Source organism: Salvia miltiorrhiza, chromosome 4, assembly GCF_028751815.1.
Source record: "Salvia miltiorrhiza cultivar Shanhuang (shh) chromosome 4, IMPLAD_Smil_shh, whole genome shotgun sequence".
NCBI lineage: Eukaryota > Viridiplantae > Streptophyta > Magnoliopsida > Lamiales > Lamiaceae > Salvia > Salvia miltiorrhiza.
The window spans coordinates 8,224,414-8,243,846 of NC_080390.1; the positions used below are offsets into that span (position 1 = coordinate 8,224,414).

Consider the following 19,433-nt stretch of genomic DNA (forward strand, 5'->3'; position numbering starts at 1 on the left):
TCCCTCAAAATCCCCAAAGAACTGCTGCGGAAGGAGATTGCTCAATTTTCTCATGCCTTGACTGGACGGCTGATACTTAAAAAGGGAGAAAAACCTAAAACTGCTATGATGGTGAAGAAAGAGTTGCAAGGATTATGGGGCATTGAAGCCTCCTGGAAACTAATTCCCTTAGGCAAGGGATATTACACGATGGTTTTCACTACTGCGGAGGATAAACTAAAAGCCAAAACTCAAGCGGTTTGGGAAGTGTCTGGTGGGCACTTGCGGATTCGTGAATGGACGAAAAATTTCGATCCCTTCAAGGAGCATTCTTCGCTGGCCAATATCTGGGTGAGGATACATTACCTGCCTATCGAATACTGGAATGTTGAAGTCCTCACTGGCATTGCGAGGTTCGTGGGCCACCCTGGAACTTCAGCTCAGAGAGACTTTGGTCAATTCGCTCGCACTCTTATTGAAGTAGATATGTCTAAACCTCTACCCAATACTCTCCTTGTGGATGGTGATGATATTGCTTTTCATGTTGAATTTACGTATGAATATCTGCCCCTTTTTTGTTCCAGATGCAAAACTACAGGTCATACTGCGGAGAAGTGTCGGAAAGGAAAATCTTTGATTGGTGAGTCCTCACGGAAAGATGGAAACCAACCTCCGAAAGCCACTGATTTAAACAAGCATTGGCAACAAGTTTCTGAGAAGGATCAGACTGCTGGTAGCGAGGAAAGGCAAGAAGGAAAAGGCAGCGATGCTTCTTTACAACAGGACTCAAACCCTACTAACTCGAGAGATGAAACTATGTACTTGCGTCCTTCTCCACAACGGAACGCGGAGGAATATAATGCCAATAGCAGCCCGGGGAGGATGATGGGGAAACAAAAGGAAGATGGGCATGTCGACAGCCGTCGAAACTCACCCGTTCTCAGCGAAAATCGGTTTAACCTGCTCAATGAGATCAGTTCGGAAGGGCAGAAGGTTGGGGCCAGGTCTGGACCAGACTTACTTGAAGACATTACAAGGCCGGTGCAAATTCTTGACTCAACGGCTTCCTCTGATGAAGAAGAACAGGTGGATGAAGAGATTATTGCGGAAGATAGTGTTCCTGGTAATGTTGGAAAGGAAATGAGGGATTCCATAGCTTTGGAAAACGCTTTGAAGGCTCAGCGTCTTGAGCAGATTCTTGCCATTGCCAAAGCCCCGATTCAAGCAGAGGCACCGGCAGTCAAAAAACGTGGACGGCCTCCGAAGAAGGAGCAAGCGATCAAGGCTGCCCAACAGATCTCTAAGCAGGCTCAGGACAGCATAAAGAGCCGGTTACGACACGCCAATGACACCGGACAAAAAGCTCATAACTTTGTCATCGACGATAGTCCTAAAAATTGCATTATTGCCATGGATAATGTTGCTAATGAAAGCTGGGCTGATGAAGTGGAACAGAGCGAGGCTTCTTTCACTCATTTGAATAACTCTTTATGAATATTCTTGCCTGGAACATCCGCGGGATGACGGATGAATCCAAGAGGCTTCTCAAGGAGCACTGTAGCTCATTCTCTCCCATTCTCCTGGGTCTTCTCGAACTTAAGAAGGCTTTTCACAAAGTTCGACATTCTTTCTGGACGTCACTCAATCTTATTCCGGTTTATCAAAATTGTCGTGGTACTAGATGCTCCAACATTTGGGTTCTCACTCACCCCTCGGTGGTCTCGACTACGGTTTTCTCCTCTGATCAGGTGGTGGTGGTGGATTGCTTTTGGCAATCGATGGATTTTCGTGTGGCTGTTGTTCATGGGGCAAACGATCAGATTTCTCGTCGTTCTCTTTGGCAGGATCTTCTCAGATTTGTTTCGGGTAACACGGTGTTCATTGGTGACTTCAATGCTGTCAAGGGAGCTCATGAACGTATTAGTTTTATAGCTCCCCATCGTGGTTCCTGTGTGGATTTCTGTTCGTTTATTGACGCTACTCAATTCATTGAGTCGCCGACTGATGGTCTTCGTTTTACGTGGTCGGGTCGCCATTTCTTGCCTGATCACGTGGAATCGTTGCTTGACAGAGCCCTTTTCTCTCAAAGCTTCGCTGATTTCTGGGACTCGATTATCACCACGGCTCTTCCTCGTCTCACTTCGGACCACTCTCCCTTGGTGATGCAGTGCCGCAGGACTACGCAGTCTGGTCAGCGCCAGTTCCGTTTCCTTAATATGTGGGTGACGTACCCTTCTTTTGGCGGAATGGTCGAAGCTTCTTGGATGAAGCCGGTTGATGCCCTCTGTCCTATAGTGCGGGTTATGTTGAAATTAAAAAGGCTTCGTGCTGAGCTTAGGGTTTGGAACAGGGAGGTTTTTGGGAATGTCGACTTTGCTTTAAGACAATGGCAACAACGATTGTTGGCCATTCAGAAGCAGATTGCTGATACTGGTTACACAGATGATTTGTTTAACGAAGAGGTGCATCTCCAGGCGGAACTCAATGTGGCGCTTTCCAGAAAGAGTAATCTTTTACAACAAAAAAGTCGCGCGACTTGGTTGTCGGATGGTGATCGAAACACCGCTTTCTTTCACAGGCTCGCTAAGTTTAAGCGGCGTAATAATACTCACACGAGATTGAATATTAATGGTGTTGATGTCTACGATCCTGGCCTTATTGAACAACACATTGTTAGTCATTTCTCTGAGCTCTTTACTGATGAGGGGGGAGCGCTCGCCGATCAGTTAGAGATTGACGCTCTTATTCCGCCGTCTATTTCTGCAATTCAAAATGCTGTGCTCATCCGGATTCCTGATGATGGGGAGATCGCTGCCGCGGTTTTTAGTATGGATGCTAACAGTGCGCCAGGTCCGGATGGTTTCTCTGGCACGTTCTTTCATACTTGTTGGACGACGATCAAGACTGATATCATTCTGGCGGTCCAAAGATTTTTCACCCATTCCTATTTGCCTGGTGGTTGCAATGCTAGTACTATGATTCTCATCCCCAAAAAAGATGTCGTCTCCACTGTGGCTGATCTGCGGCCCATTGTCCTCTCAAATTTCCTCTTTAAGATTATTTCCAAGGTGCTTGCTTCGAGGCTTAGTGTTGTCGCTAATTCCCATGTCTCGACCAATCAATTTGGTTTTATAAGCGGACGGAACATACATGATTGTATTATGCTTAGCTCGGAAGGCTTTAACTGCATGCAACGTACTAATCGGGGCGTCAATATGGCCTGTAAAATTGACATCAGGAAAGCCTTTGATACTTTGCACTGGGGCTTCATTTTTCAGGTTCTTCGAGCGAATGGTTATCATGAGAAGTTTATCAGTTGGATTTTTATTATCTTCAGCTCCGCTAGACTCTCCATTCTTTACAATGGCCGTCTCACTGGTTATTTCGCTTGCTCTCGTGGAGTTAGACAGGGAGATCATTTTTCTCCTATCTTATTTGGGATTGCTGAAGACGTGCTGAGCCGTTTGATTAGTAGCTGTGTGGATTCTAGACATCTCACTCCCATGAGTTTCTCTAGATCCTCGAATTTTCCCACCCATCTCCTTTATGCTGACGATGTCATCCTCTTCTGTCGTGCCACGGTTCGCAACGCTAAGAAAATCCTTGATATTCTTCAATATTATGGGTCTATCTCTGGGCAACACTGCAGTCAGGAGAAATCCAATCTCTTCTTCTCTAGACAGGTCACTACTGATAGAAGACGCGCGATTTACAGGGCCCTTGGTTTCTCGGTGGGATGTCTCCCAATGACTTATTTGGGGGTTCCTATTTTTGTTGGACGTCCTCGTGCCTCTTATTTTATGCAGATTTTTGATAAGATTCTCCAGAAATTTGCTAAGTGGAAAGGTCTTCAACTTTCCATGGCTGGTAGGCTCTGCCTTGTGAAGTCGGTTATTCAAAGCTCTACTGTACATTCTATGATGGTTTATAAGTGGCCCAAATCGCTTCTTCACTCTTTAGATCGACATTGCAGAAATTTTGTGTGGATGGGCTGTATTGATCAGAGGCTCAGCTGCTCGGTTAGTTGGGGACGCAGATGCTCGCCTAAGCTCGAAGGTGGGTTGGGAATTCGCTCTTTTACTCTTATGAATAAATCCTTTTTGATGAAGCTGGCTTGGAAGATGATTAGAGGAGTCGACTGGGCTCATCAACTCATGCGTTCTAGATATCTTACTCACTTCAGCTATGCCAAGGATAACATTGTTAATTCTTCTGTTTGGCTGGGATTGAAAGATGAGGTTAATCAGTTGGTGGATGATTCCTACGCCTGCATTAACAGTGGCGATTGCACGTACTTTTGGAGGGATGATTGGCTTGGTTATAAGCCTGTGGATAAGTTGAAGATTCCGCCTTACATGCACGATTTTCTTAATTTTTCTGTGCAGGATTACTTTTATGATGGTCTTTGGCACTTCTCTTCGGCTTTTGTGAATAGGTTCCCTAATGTGGTGGCCGATATCATCCTTCTCCCCGTGAATGGAGGCAAGGATGCTCGTTTCTGGAAACATTCGGTCAGCGGCAATGTTTCTGCGGCGCTTGCCTTTTTGTGGATTGGCAAAAGGTTCCCGGAGGTCAATTGGGGAAAATGGATCTGGGAACCTTTCATCCCTGAGAGACGCTCGATCCTTTGTTGGAGAGTCATCCACGGGCGTCTTCCCACTCTTGATATTCTCATTAGACAGGGCATGGTTGACCCTAATGGTTGCGCTATCTGCTATGAGTGCGAGGAATCAATTTCTCATGTTTTATGGAGTTGTTCGAAAGTGAGGCCCATTTGGATGGAATTGCTCTCGTGGTTTGACAAAGCAACGCTTGGCGATTGCTTGGATATTCACTCTTTTTTGGTTCAGGCTTGGGCGACGAATTTTAGCTCTCAAATTCTTTCTTTCTGGAAAGCGGGTGTTATCAGGACTATATGGAAGATTTGAGACTCTAGAAACTCCTTGATTTTTGATAATGAGAATTTCGATCCCCGCCGGATCTTGGCCTTCGTCAAGTCTTTTTTTAAAGAAATTGATCTCAATTTTAAAGATATTGGCAATATTAGCAACACCTGGTCGGAGTACTTGGTTTCTCGTGCCATTGGTGTTAGCAGTCGTCCGTCTCCTCCGCCTTATATGGTGGAGGTCCATTGGTGGCCGCCTACTTCTCCCTGGATCAAAGTTAACACGGACGGCTCTGCGTTGGGAGCGCCGGGAATCATTGCAGCTGGTGGCGTCTTCAGGGATCACTATGCGGTCGTTCGTGGTTGCTTTCACATTAAGGGCGGCACTGGCTTCTCTTTTGAAGCCGAGCTTCTTGCTGCCATCACCGCGATCAACATTGCTCATGACAGGAATTGGCTTTACTTGTGGATTGAGTCGGATTCCATGTATGTTGTTCGTCTGCTTGAGTCCAGATCTATGGACGTTCCTTGGCGTTTTTTTGCTTCCTGGAAGAATACTTTGCGTCTTCTTCAAAACTTCAACTTGATCGTCTCTCACATCTTTAGAGAAGGGAATCAACCGGCGGATATCATGGCTAGTAATGATCGTGTAGAAGGTTTGTGGTCCTTTGCTATTGATGATATTAAACTTGCGGTTGCAAGAGACATGAATACGCATAGCCATGTGCGAATCATACGAAAATAGGCGTTGGGAATCCTAGTGGCAACCTGCGTGTCTGGCGCTGATGAAGGAGGAGCAGTTGGTTTGGAGCGTCGTTTCAACCTTTTTTCAGTCTTTGGGTGCGCTCAAAACTGGGGTTCAAACGGTCGGGCTTCTTTGGCAGCTCGGTGGTAAGAATTTCTTCTTATCGAATTCGAGATTTTGGGGCAGCATGAATTGTCGTCGATGCGCTGGTCCCCGTTCGTGGCTGAAGCCTTTTTTCGGCTCTCTTGCGTGCCTTTTTCGGAGAGCCGTGTCTCTGCCTTCTTCTTGGCAGTTTTGGGCGCTGAACGTGAGCAGGACTCGGCGTCCGTTAGTTTGCTGTGGTTCTAGCTTTCGCCTTTTGTTCCTGTGGGCGAGCTCTTGCTGTGGTTCTCTGCTCGTTATTCTTTGCTGTGGTTCTCTGCTTGTATGCTTTTGCCTTTTGTTTCTATGGGCGAGCTCTTGCTCGAGAGGGTCGAGAACTTTTCTCGTGTGCGTGGGTTTGGTTTGGGACGTGGGCGACGGCGTCTTACCGGCCCATGTCCTGCTTCTTTGTTGCTTGTTGGGTTTGTTTGATGTTTCGTTTCTCGAGTTGTTGTTTCTTTATTTTTTCTTTTTGTTTGATTCTGGCGACGGCGTCTTACCGGACATCGTCTTTCTGGGTTTCTTTCTTTTTGTTTTGGTTTTGGCCAGCTGGAGCCGGGATCGTTTTGGGATGATGGTTAGGCCGGAGTTCCAGAAACTTTCCTTTCCGCTCTTCTGGCCCTGTTGGTTTGTCTTAGACGGGTACTCTTTTTCCTCTCCTGGTTTTTCCCATTGGGTTTTCCATGGAAAGGTTTTAATGAGGCTCGGCCCTTAGTCTGCTTTTCGTGTGCTTTCAAGGGTTTTAGGTTTTTCTTTTCCTTTTAATAAAATCGCAATTTAATAATGTTCAACATCAAAGGTAGATGAGAGAGATTTTTTTTTTGACATTATGAACGATTATAACATATTCGTCTCAAATTACTTTTTTTATATTTTACATCAAATTAAAGATTTTGCCATGATCTTTAATTTAACATTTATATTGAATATTTTTTTTTAAGAATTTACGTTTTTTTTTTTATAAACAATCAAAATAGAGAGAGAGAGAGAGAAATTTGGTGGAAAAAGAAATTAGAAGAGAAAGAAAATTTGGTGGGAAAAGAACTCCTCTTTTATATACTACATCCATCCACAAAAAAACTTCTTATCTTTCATTTTTGGGACGTCCACAAACAAATTTCCTACCTATTTTTTGGACTATACCCCACCACTTATAAATACTCTTACTTTTCATTTTTTCACAACTCTCAATATTAATTATACACTTTCTCACTACTCTCAATACATTCAACAACATTTTCTCTACTCTCAATGCACTCAATAACTTTTTTTTTAAAACTCGTGTGACTCTCTCCTAGGAAGTTCTTTTGTAGACGGAGGGAGTATTATATAGATGTGCTTTTTTGTTTGCACATTGTATAAGAGTGTTTTGTCATTAGTTGAGTCAGTTGTCTGATTAGTTTTTATGTAGATTTTTTTTATAAAATTGTGTTATTTAATAATTTAATTTATCTTGTCAAGCTTAGTTTGTCGTTGGTGATTTTGGTACTCATGGTGTGAAGTAGAAGAAAACGATTGCAGAATATGAAAATTTTGAAGATTAAGCAAAAAATGACTTGAAAGAAGAAAATTTTGGACTTGGGCATAAACTCAAGTTTGTCGTGGATGACTTGAAGAAAAAATCAAATCTTTGTAGAAAAGCCCAAGTCATTCGTGGATGACCTTAGTCAATCGTGGATGACTCGAATCATACTTGCACGCAAAACAGAACCCTGAGTCATCCATGGATGATCAGAGCAGTTTCTCAAAAATTGGCATACAAAATTCTCTTTTGAAATAGGGGGAGGAATAGTTTTTTAGGACCACTTTTATTCCATTTTATCTTGTCTTCCTTTAGGCTACAACTTGGGAATTATGTCTGTAACATTAGAATTATAAGAATCTTCTTTCACTTTTCATGCATTTATTTTATGGATTATTTTCACTTTTATTTGAATTACTTGACATGATGAACTAAATTTCTCATCTAGGGTTCGAAAAATTGATCGAGAGTGATGAGGAGTAAATCATGCAGCCGTTCAGATTATGACACGTGTAATACTACCAGGGTCGTATTTCTCCACGGTGTGTACCCAACGCTGGAGACTAAGGGAATGTCTAGAGGGAAATATACTTTTCAAACAATGCTTATCCACATTCGTGTACAGGGTTGGAAATGTATTCGTCCATCTTCACATACAGGGCTGGAAACAAGAGGTATCTTATGAGTAATATACATCTCGGGTGAAATTCGATCTACAATGCTGTCAATGGACGCCTGTGTTATAATCCATTGCTGCATGAAAATGACAAAGCCCAACAATTACTGACACCCTCCGCAACCTATACATCTATGGCCGTTAACTAGTACATGAGGAGCGCGTGTATGAGTGGGAAAAGACCATTATGCCCTTTGTTGTAATTCTATAAATAACACCTTCAATTGTATTCATCGGTTACACTCTAATTAATATAACAGTCGCCATTTCTTATTTCATCTCTTTTGCGCTATTTCTCGACAACAGGTGACTAAATTCATCATTCGCCGTAGATTTTAGGTTTACATTTTCTGAGTCATCAGAGAGTTAATTTACTTGGAGTGATTTATGCTTTATCCGATTGAATTGTCCATATTTAGATTATCAATTGGTCATTGCTTAATCTTTCTAAATAACGAATGAGATCGAGAGAAGATTTCGTTATTTGATTGTGGTTTAATGGGAGTTAGGCTTAATCGGAAATGTGTAGCCTAATTATTAATTAATTTTATTAATTTACTTTGTGTAGCTTCAATTCATGAATACGAAAGTTAATGATTGAGCATCTATGCAAAGTTATTGTTGAAATTAAACGACAACATAATTACTTGCTAGCTGTGTACTTTCGAGATTTTTGGACCCTATACTTGTTTTGTACTTTATACTTGAAAGGTTTTACCGTGTTTATTTGTCTTGATTTCTTTCTTCTTGGTTTAACAATTCTAGAAAAATGGATAGAATGTTTAGGATGTCTTTCATTTCAATGTGTATCACATAAAATCATTAGCCCTGTTAAACTTTCTTCGAGAATACGACTTGGGCAACTTATCACTCTATGATTGACCTCTTTCTCTTGCGAGCAATCAAGAAGTATACTTTAGGTTAAACAAAGAGCATGCCGCGCTGGGTGGGCTCGAGCTGCACTCCAATGAGCCACCCATTGTCGCAGCCGCACCCTGGACTCGAGAGCCGACCCTTTCTTTCGTGTCGGGCTCGCTATGTATTATATATATATTATGTGTACCATGCATGCGCCTATTATAAAAATAAAATAGAAAAAAAATTAATATATTTTTAATCCACAACTGTTTTAATGAAAAAACTTAATCAGATACATTTGGGCACGATTTGGTGCAATCCATCCATAGTTAAATTAATGTAATTTTTTTTATTATTATAATTTATTTTAATTAATGTAATTTTTTAATTTTAAATTTGATGAAATGTTCAATTTTATATTCAATATTTATTTGGGTAAATATCATATTAAGCCTTGAACTATACCCGTTTTATGAAAAATATCCTGAAACTTTCGAAATGCTCTCTAAACCCTCAAAGTATCAGAAATTTATCAAATATATCCCGCATCTTTTTTCCGGTCACCAGAAATACGACGTGGCTCGCCGGATGCCACAGTGTAATTTAAATTATATTTTTTTTAATCCATGTTATTTTTTTATTCTCTTTTTTTTTAATCCATGTCATTCTTTTATTCTCTTTTATTCTGGAAATTAAAATATACGATTAACTTCCTTTTTAAAATCTCTTAACCCTAATTGAAGAAAAAAAAACACGCTGACCTCCCTGTACCATCTCAAACTCGCGATATCTACCAGAGAAGAAAAATCTCTCAGAGAGGGTGGAAATTAAAATACACTGTTGTCTTTCTTTTATTCTCACAATTTTTGAGATGTACTGCAATGGAAAGTGCGGGTACGCGGCGGCGAGGGCGTGGACGGAGTCCGACCGCCACGTGTTGCGGACGGTGCAGAGCGTTTCGGTGGGCGCTGGAGTGATTCCGGTGGTGGACGACGGGAGAAAAGGGAGCGCCGCGGCGGGGGGGGGGGGGGTTTGTGTATATGAGGGCCCTGTTTGAGAGGGTGGTCGGCTGCCGTGACTGTGAAGCTTCCTACATGTTGAACCCGGATGGAAATGGTGGGCCGAGCTCATTATTTTTCTACTCGGAATTTGATTTTTTTTTTCTTTTTTAAATAAAGAAAATGTATGGTTGCTTGTAGTTGTTGGGTTCGATGTTATTTTTTTTTACATATATAAAAGATAAATAAATTGAGGTTGCGCTTAGGGAGGTTGTACTTTGTACTTTGTGATTTATACTTGGATGTGGGGTCAAGAGAATAAAAGAATGACATGGATTAAAAAAAGAGAATAAAAAAATAACATGGGTTAAAAAAAATAGAATTTAAATTACACTTTGGCACCCGGCGAGTCACGTCACATTTCTGGTGGCCGGAAAAGAGATGCGGATTGATAAAGTGGATATAGTTCAAGGTTTAATATGATATTTACCCTATTTATTTTATACAAAATAAACATGAATTTTTTGGAGCCCGTCTCAAGAAGAAATGGCGGCAATCACATTGCTAGTGGTAGTCGAGTGTGGAGATGTATGGGAATAGGAAGAAGAGGAGCGAGTTCGTGTTGGAGAAGAATCGGAGTGGTAGATATTCTCTTAAACACATCGACAATGGCCTCCTCCGGTTCTACTTGACGCCCATGCGAGGCAGTCGGAGAGGGGCAATGGGGAAGATCAAGCCGACAATCTGAACAATGCAGTATGCGTGTGTTTGTCTACTCGTAGCTAATGAAGGCAACAAAGAGAAACAGAAAAAATCTGTAAAAATAAAAATACACTTGACAGGATTTACATTGCTCCTCGTCGTCGTCGTCGTCATCATCATCATTGTTACAGGCTTACAAGTGCATTTGAAATTACAATAATTGTCATGAAGGAGCCAAACAAGAAGCAACTCTCAATGAGAAAAAGTTTGAGAGCTCGAGATTACCTTGTTGCGCCGGAATTTTGCGCCCATCACGGCTTGATTAGGGTTCAAACACACGATAATCTAATTACAAATTCAACACTGCCGCCAACCCGACTACATATACGAGAATAAGCACCACCGACGACGCCGTTTTGGGTCGCTTGTGGCTTATCAAAACTCAACCAGTGAGCCCACTTCTAAATCGGGCTCAAGCCCAAAAAGGGCCCTTTATGTTTGTAGTTAGTATACATTTCTTGTTTTCCATTATGGTATCAGAGCAATAATCTTCCACATCTAAACTTCATCATTCACCTCCTTACGCTTCTCAGGGCAATCTAGCTCGCATTTGTCAATTAAAGCAACAACTACTAACTTTGAAGCAGGGATCTGGTGATGTAGCCATATATTTCACCAAGTTGCGTATTCTGTGGTCCTGCACTCATACTCAAGACTTCTCTTATTCAAATTTTGCACCTATACATTATTAATTTGGAATAAAAGAGTTCTAAAAATTGTAATAAAAAAATGGTAAAAGTTTAAATTTCAAATTTTCAATTTCACTTCAAAGTGAGTACGTACCGTCGATTAATCCCCGCTCATTCCGTCCCGTCCCAATTTAAACGGATATGAATACGAAATTGAGTGCTAGTTTTTATGGTGGGTATGAAGATGAGAAACCAATATCCGACCTCAAATCGCCCTATTCCATCCCTAGTCGTGCTCAAGGATCAAGAGCTCTCTCATTAAAATTTTGCACCTATACATTACTAATTTCGTGATTGTAAAAATTGAACGAAAATTGAAGATACAATCAACAATCATAATTTATTTACAGTGTTCTTACTTAATGACTTTATTTTTTTTAAAAAACCCCGTATGAATTACTTATTGATAACGTATTTTGCCACAACAATAAGATTATGAGATGTTTCAAATAGGACAAAAATGTTTTATGTCGCGAATTTTTAGTGTTTTTCATAAAATATCCTGAACTTTCATTTTCTCTCAAAAATTTTCAAACTTTCAGCATTTTCCTTAAAATATATCGAATTTTTAGTGGTTTTCTATAAAATGTCCCAAACTTTATATAATGAGTCATTTTTCGGGTCACCAGATTTTGTATAATGAGATATTTTATGAAAACAACGAAAGTTTGAGGTTGTTTAGAGGGAAAAAACAAAGGTCGTGACATTTTATGAAAAACGCTGAAAGTTCGAGTTTTTTTTAGGAGAAAGGGAAAATTCGAGATATTTTATGTAAAATGCTGGATGTTCGGGTTTTTTTAAAAGAAAATGAACGTTTGAGATATTTTTATGAAAAACGTCAAAAATTCAGAACATAAAACACTATAAACCATCTTAATAAGATTTTCTTCGTTTTACGTGCTTTTGTTAGTTAATTTCTACAAAGGCGAAATTTTCGGAAATACTAGAACGATGTTACACCATCACAATGGTGATGGGCCCCAATTTAGATTTCAAATTCGAATCTTGTTGCACCAATTAAACTAGCCGTAGCCATTTGGCTCTTGTGTCACAAAATATAGTGTGACAATAATTTGGTTTAAAATGGGCAAAAAAAATTTGCCCCTTATATGTATATAATGTGAATATGTCCCAACTTAGATAATAACTTACTTAAATACAGGGCTTGTTTAACTGAAAAGATTGGGCTTAAACTGAAATATAAATGTACAAAAATAACAGCAACATTTAACGAAAAAGCAGTTGAACGCGGCCAGATATTTTGCCTTGAAGCTGGGCTTTGATACAGTCCCTGCTCCCTAGCCATTTGTAAATCGACTTTAGAAACCCTCCTCGTCGTAGGAAAGATTGGTCTGCATTCAATATTGATTTTCTCGAGCGCAAGGCAATTCTTCGAATGTGATCACCAATGACCCCACAAAATCCTCTAACCTCGAACACTTTGAGACATAGGTGTGGAGATCTTCTAAAAGTCCTTAAATCTCTTTCATATGAAACCACATGATTTGCAAACTGGATTCATGAAAAGACTCGTTGAAGAGAATAGGAGAGAACAAACAGCACAAGTTAATTCACCAACCTCTAATTCGAATTCTTGAAGACGAGGAGATGCCCATATTAAAGCAGTTAATGGCAGGACGCTGTACTCATACAGCACTCCTGTATCTGTAAGGATTAACTTCTTCAAGTTAGGCATTTGACGAAAGGGAAAAGCAGCATTCGAGAAAAACAACTGCAAAAAATAACAATGAAAAAAAAGCAGTTAGTAGCCAATTTTCTGAGATATATATGTGGTAGCCTAACCTGGGGATAATGGAGATTTAAGTTAAGAGTTTTCAGTAGGTAATTGCAAGAAGATATTACAGAAACAAAATGTGGTACATTATGCATACTTGCACTAGTATAGGTAAAGAATGCCCCAACAAGTTTTGGGACATTCACAGCCAACAGCTTCGTTGATGCGTCGCCAACGCCAAGCAAAGTAAGATTTCGCGCAGAAACTTTCACGGATTTCCCACCCTCGCAGTGGAGTATCTCCAAGGAAGTGATTGGTATGATGGAATGGAATGAGGGTGGAATGGAATAAAGATAGGAATGGAATGAAGGGATGAAATGAATGACAAATCTTGGTGATTCCTTTGCTTGGTATGCATAAGGAATACAAAAGGAATGGAATTGTAATTCCTTGTTTGATTTCATTCCTATGATTGGTATCTAAAAATAAATTCTAGGAATGGAATGAAATTATTTTGTTTTACTAAATTAACATTTACATCATAACTAGCATTTGCACTCGTGCAACGCACGAAAAATATTTTTATATTTTATTATATATAAAATTTATATTAATTTGATATTTATATAAAAAATTCTAAATATAATAAAAAATACTGTAATTTAAGATAAATATTTTAGTTTAATATAAAAAAATAAAGAATAATTCACATTAATAAATTTATTATAATCACAAATTTGCCACTCAAATTTGAAATTGAGAACTCTCTTTTTAATATAGTACAGATTTATCAAATTGGCATTATTTTGCATCTCTCATCTCTATTTTGTGTTATATTTGTAAGGACAAACCAAAATCTGCACTGGGGTAAAATCGAAAAGAAAAAAAAAATTGAATATTAATAATTTTTTTTAAAAGCTGGCTTATTTACCATGCATATTACTACACAGAAACATGCACCCCCGCAAGTTTTTCTTGCCACCCACAACCCCCCCCACCCCCTATCTTTTTATTAAATTTTTCTTGCCACCCCCAACCCCCCTCCCCCAAATTTTTGTTTATTTTACTCGCCACCCCACACCTCCCCCCCACCTCCCAATTTTTTTAGGGTAAATTTGGTTTAAAACAATAATAAATTTTCAAATTTTGGTTTTTCCCACAAATATGGCTGAGCATTGGTTCAAAATCGAATCGAACCGACCCGATTTATAAAAATCGAAACCGAACCGACATGCCTAGAAATCGGACCGAACCAATGGGGCATGTGTCTTTGTGGCATTTCTGCATCATGATGGATGGGTGTGGGTGTGGGTGTCGGTGGGGTGGGGGTGGTGAGTAAATTTTAAAAAAAAATTGTGGGGGTGGGGAGAAATTTTTTTTAAAAAATAAAATTTTTGGAGGGTGGGGGTGGCAAGAAAAACTAAAAAAAAAACTTAAATTTTTTTTGGGTGGGTTAAAGGGGGTGGCGAGAAAAATTAAAAAAATTAAAATGTTGGAGGGTGGGTGGGGGTGGGTGGGAGGCAGGTGGGGTGGGGAGAAAAACAAAAAAAAAAAAATTGGGGGGAGGGGGGGAGAGGGAGGGGTGGGTGAGGTGTGGGGATGGCGAGAAAACTTAAAAAAAAATAAAATTGAGGGGTGGGAATCACCCATTCCTTTAACGATAAGATAAGTAAGTATCGTGTTTGGGACAACCCGAGCCCTTAACAATAAGATAAGTAAGTATCGTGTTTCGGACAACCCGAGCCCTTAACGATAAGATAAGTAAGTATCGTGTTTGGGACAATCCGAGTCCTTAACGATAAGATAAGTCAGTATCGTGTTTGGGACCACCCGAGCCCTTAACGATAGGATGATTTTAAGTCGTGTTTAGGACTATCGAGCCTTTCACGAATACCAGATGTATGGTCGAGTTAGATTCTTTGAATCTTTCCGGCAATAGAAAAGTTTCATGAGGCATTTAATGTCAACATGTTTCTAAATCAGCTGTGCCATGGCTGCGGTGGGGGGAAATGAGAGCTGGTGTGGAGACGGGTGTGGTAGATCGCGAAGGGTATCGGGGTGGCACGGCGCGGTGGTGGACGACGGTGGAGGGAAAAGGGAGGAGGCAAATCGGCGAGACACCCATTGACGGCGGTGGTGCTAGGCGCAGGGCAGCCATTGGCGGCGGTTGTTAGGCGCATTGGTCTTCTTCTTCTTCTTCTTCTTTCCTCTAAAAATTCCGACGACTGGTCCACGTTCTTAGGCGCATTCTTCTTCTTCTTCTTCTTCTTCTTCTTCTTCTTCTTTCCTCTAAAGCTCCTCTATCAATTTCCCAATCTGAGCCCTAGTTCTCCTTCATCACAGATCGCCGCCGCCTTCACACAATCCGGCGAGGTTGATGCTCATCGGCCTGCACAGCAGCAGACCTGTTCTGTCGCGGTGAACACGCCGCTGCTTCCTCCTCTGAAGCGCCTCTCTTTGACTCGAGCTTGGACGCCAACGCACCGACGACCGACGGGATCTGTCCGGTGAGGCCGCGTGACTCCGGTGGCGGTGGCGGGCTGCAGGGAAAGGAAGCGGCTGCTGCTAAAACTTTTGAAAACCCTAGCAGCAAAAAGAGTTTGGGTTTGTGTAGAGTTTGGGTTTGCAAGAGATTTGTTGGAATTAACCAGTTAATTCGGTTAATCGGTTAACCGAATTGTAATTCGGTTCGGTTTTCGGTTATTAGTTCGGGTATAGTTCGGTTCCGGTTAACCGGTACCGATTACCAGCCCTAGAATTGGGATTAGATATTTGATAAAGTTAAAATAAGAGGGAGGGGAAAATAGATATATATAAAATAATAATTGATGTGGAATCATATTGCCACATCAGTAATACAGAATTGAGGTAGAAGCTCTATAATTGTAGGGATTTTAAACCTTGAATTCTTAGATATGTCACATAGAACTTAGGATTAAGGAGAAGCCAGGAATCACCTTAAGCCAAGAATCCTTAATTATATTATATAATAATAATAATAATAATAATAATAATAATAATAATAATAATAATAATAATAATAATAATAATAATAATAATAATAATAGATAGATAGATAGATAGATAGATAGATGACGTGTGCCATGCACGCCCCTGTTAAGCTATGTCCAACGATGACCCTATTTGAGGGTCACCAGTTAAACGACAAGAAAAGTCAGCTGCTGATTTGTCTCGGAGGTCCCCCTCATTCATCTTAAAGTTTAAACCTTGTACTGTAATGTGTTCATTTATTTATGATTATTCAGATTTTCTTTGATAAAATTAATTTTATATTTTTTACAAAAAATATATTAAAATTCTTACTAATTTTAACTCTATAAATAAAACTCAATTTTGTTATATTCTCACACACAATTTGGCATATAAGGGAAATATTTGGCACTGGCATTAAGAATATAATTTGCATTTTGTAGTTGTATCTTTAAGTTTTATGCATCAATATGTAGTTTGATTTATTTAATTTCAGTTACGTGTTTATTTATTGTAATTTTTTTTATTGAGTGAAGTATCGATTATAATGCATCACATTGTTTAATTTTAATATGATTATAAATTAAAAAATAAAATATTTTAAATAAATTTAAATTAAATTTTTTAAATATAGTGGAAAATATTACAAACTCTAAATAATTAAAATTAAAGTGAAATAAAAAAAAATATGTAGGTTAAGTTAGTGTCACTAATGGGAATAGAAAGTACTCCATATTAAGTTGTGAGTTGTGTATGTGGACGAGAGATAAATGAATATTTTATTAAAAAGTTGAGTTATGTTGGGTTGGATGAGTGTGGATAGTCGTATACAAATAAAATAGAAAAAAAATAATATATTTTTAATCCACAACCATTTCAACGAAAATTAATCGAGTACGTTTAGGCATGATTTGGTGTGATCCATCCTTAAATTAATGTAATTGTTTTAATTATTGAAATGTTTTATTATTATTGTTGTTATAAATTTGTCTCATGCCAAAGAGTATCTCCCTACTAGATTTCTCCTCGCTAAGAGAATTTCGTAATTTATTAGAGAAATTCTGCTGCATTTGTTGTGTGTGATCACATAAGGCTACATAGTTGTTTTTGCAGTGCATTTTGAATCTGTGATCAGATGAATACTGTGAGTTGTTTCAATAATGAGAACTCTATTTGATCTTGTTTACAATTGTTATTTGAATTGTTCATAGAGAATTTTGATTAGTGACTATTTGCATCACAATCTCTTTCTTTCTTTTGGAGTTGTCTGCTTCATAGTAACTAGTAAGTATATGTTTTTCTTGTTATTGCTTTTGTTAGTAGAGGGATGTTACACCATCACAATGGTGTAACATTTTGCATGCTTAGAAATAACTTACTTAAATTCAATGCTATCATTTTCAATGTACCATCACAGTAAATAATCGAAGGGCAGTTAACTTAAAAATCTTGGTTTAAACTGACAAATAAAACAGCAATATTTAACGAAAAACAGTTTAATGTCGTCATATATTTTGCCTTGAAGCTTGCCTTTGATATAGTCCTTAGCCATTTGTAAATCCACTTTAGAAGCCCTCGTCGTGGGAAAGATTGGTCTGCAATCAAGAATGATTTTTTGGAGCGCAAGGCAATTATCCGAAATGCATTTCACCAATTCGATGTGAGCACCAGAGTCCCCACAAAATCCTCTGACCTCGAACACTTTGAGGCAATAGTGTCGAGATCTTTTAATATTCCTTATATCTGTCTCAAAATAAGACACACGATTTGCAAACTGCATTCATGAAAAAACTCGTTAAGAGAAATCGAACATAGGAGAGAACAAACAGCACAAGTTAATTCACCAACCTCTAATTTGAATTCTTGAAGAAGAGGAAATGCCCATAATAAAGCAGTTAATGGCAGGGCATTGTACACATGCTGCACTCCAGTATATGTAAGGACTAACCTCTCCAAGTTAGGCATACGAGGAAAGGCAACATTCGAGAAAAGCGACTACAAAAATAACAATGAATCATAAGTAAAAATAAAACTGACAAAAAACAGTTAGTAGCAAATTTCTGAGGTATGAGGTAGCCTAAACCATGGAATCACAGAGAGATAAGGTGAGAGTTTTTAGTAGGTTTTTGCAGCGAGATATTGCAGAAACAAAATGCGGTGCATTATCTATACTTCCAGCATAGCTAAAGAATGCCGCAATGGGTTTTGGGACATTCACAGCCAACAGCTTCGTTGATCCGTCGCCAAAGTAAGATTTGGAGCAGAAACTTTCACGGATTTCCCACCCTTGCAGTGGAGTATCTCCAAGTGCTTCAACGCGAGAGTTGCACCACAAACCTCAACATGAGAGGTGAGATTCGCGCAGCAGATGCTCAATAGCTCCAACGACGGGAGCTCACGCAGGAACAGCTTGATATCTTCACCACTCACTCGCAAATGTTTCAGGCACAAGCTTTTGAGGGATGTGAAGATGGTTAGATTCCGACAACCCCAACATATCCCGCTCTCTCTGTAATTTAATGAACAACTCGTTTGGTTAAACGAATCAATCTTGAACATGACGATACTCGATTCTTTTTTATTAAATATCTAATTAACATCATTTATTTACAAAAATAGTAAACATATTACATTGTTGTGAATAAAATAGCTTATATATATATTTAAAAACTAACTTATGTATTAGAAAAATAACTAAAATTTTAAACAAAAATTTAAATTTAAAAAGCTCGATTAGACTCGGTATTATATTCGACTCGATTAAAGCTCGATCGATAATCAAAGCGAACAGCTTGGTTAGCTAAACGAGAGAAGTTCTCTCATTAAAATTTTGCACCTATACATTAGTACTAATTTGAAATAAAAGAGTGCAAAAAAATTGAACAAAATTGTAGATAGAGTTAAGAATAATACTCCCTCCGTCCTATGAAACATGACCTAGTTCTTTTTGGCACGAGAATTAAGAAATTGATATTTTGTATGTTAAGTGTGGTAAGTGAAAAAGTGAAAAGGTGAATAAATGATAAATTTTTTGTCATTTTTAGAAACATGTCAAGCTTCGTTGGACATATCAAAAAGGAAACTGGGTCATGCTTCGTGGGACGGAGGGATTAATTTATTTTAGAGTGTTCTTATTACTCTATTAAAAGAAAAAAGAACATAGTAAATGAATTACTAATTGATAACGTATTTTGTCGCAGCATTAAGATTATGAGATACTAGTTTCAAATAAAAAGATTATAAGATAGTATTTTAAATATTGGAAGCAGAGGGAGTATTTTAAATACTAGTATTCCACCTGTGCATACGCACCGGGTAAATGATTGTAATTTTTATAAATTTATTAATTTATTGTAAAATAATTAGTATTTTAATATTATAGTAAAATAATAAATAAAAATTAATGTATTGTATAGGAAAAAAATAAATAACCTTTAATTAGTTAAATGATT

General features: G+C 38.8%; 1 protein-coding gene across 1 annotated transcript; it reads right to left on the reverse strand.

Moving 5' to 3' along the window:
- Window positions 1-17,402: 17,402 nt before the first annotated feature.
- On the reverse strand, window positions 17,403-18,492 carry LOC131022573 (uncharacterized). Its single transcript, XM_057952080.1, has 3 exons — window positions 18,065-18,492; window positions 17,830-17,976; window positions 17,403-17,755 (listed from the first exon to the last, which is right to left on the reverse strand). Exons 1-3 carry the CDS (start codon window positions 18,065-18,067, stop codon window positions 17,417-17,419), a joined length of 489 nt encoding a protein of 162 aa, XP_057808063.1. The 5' UTR covers window positions 18,068-18,492; the 3' UTR covers window positions 17,403-17,416.
- Window positions 18,493-19,433: the final 941 nt, after the last annotated feature.

Bases quoted from the DNA above. Each gene is read 5' to 3' on its own strand.
- LOC131022573 (XM_057952080.1), bottom strand. The intron at 17,756-17,829 runs GTTGGTGAATTA...TCATGAATGCAG, and splicing joins TTCAAGAATTCAAATTAGAG to TTTGCAAATCGTGTGTCTTA.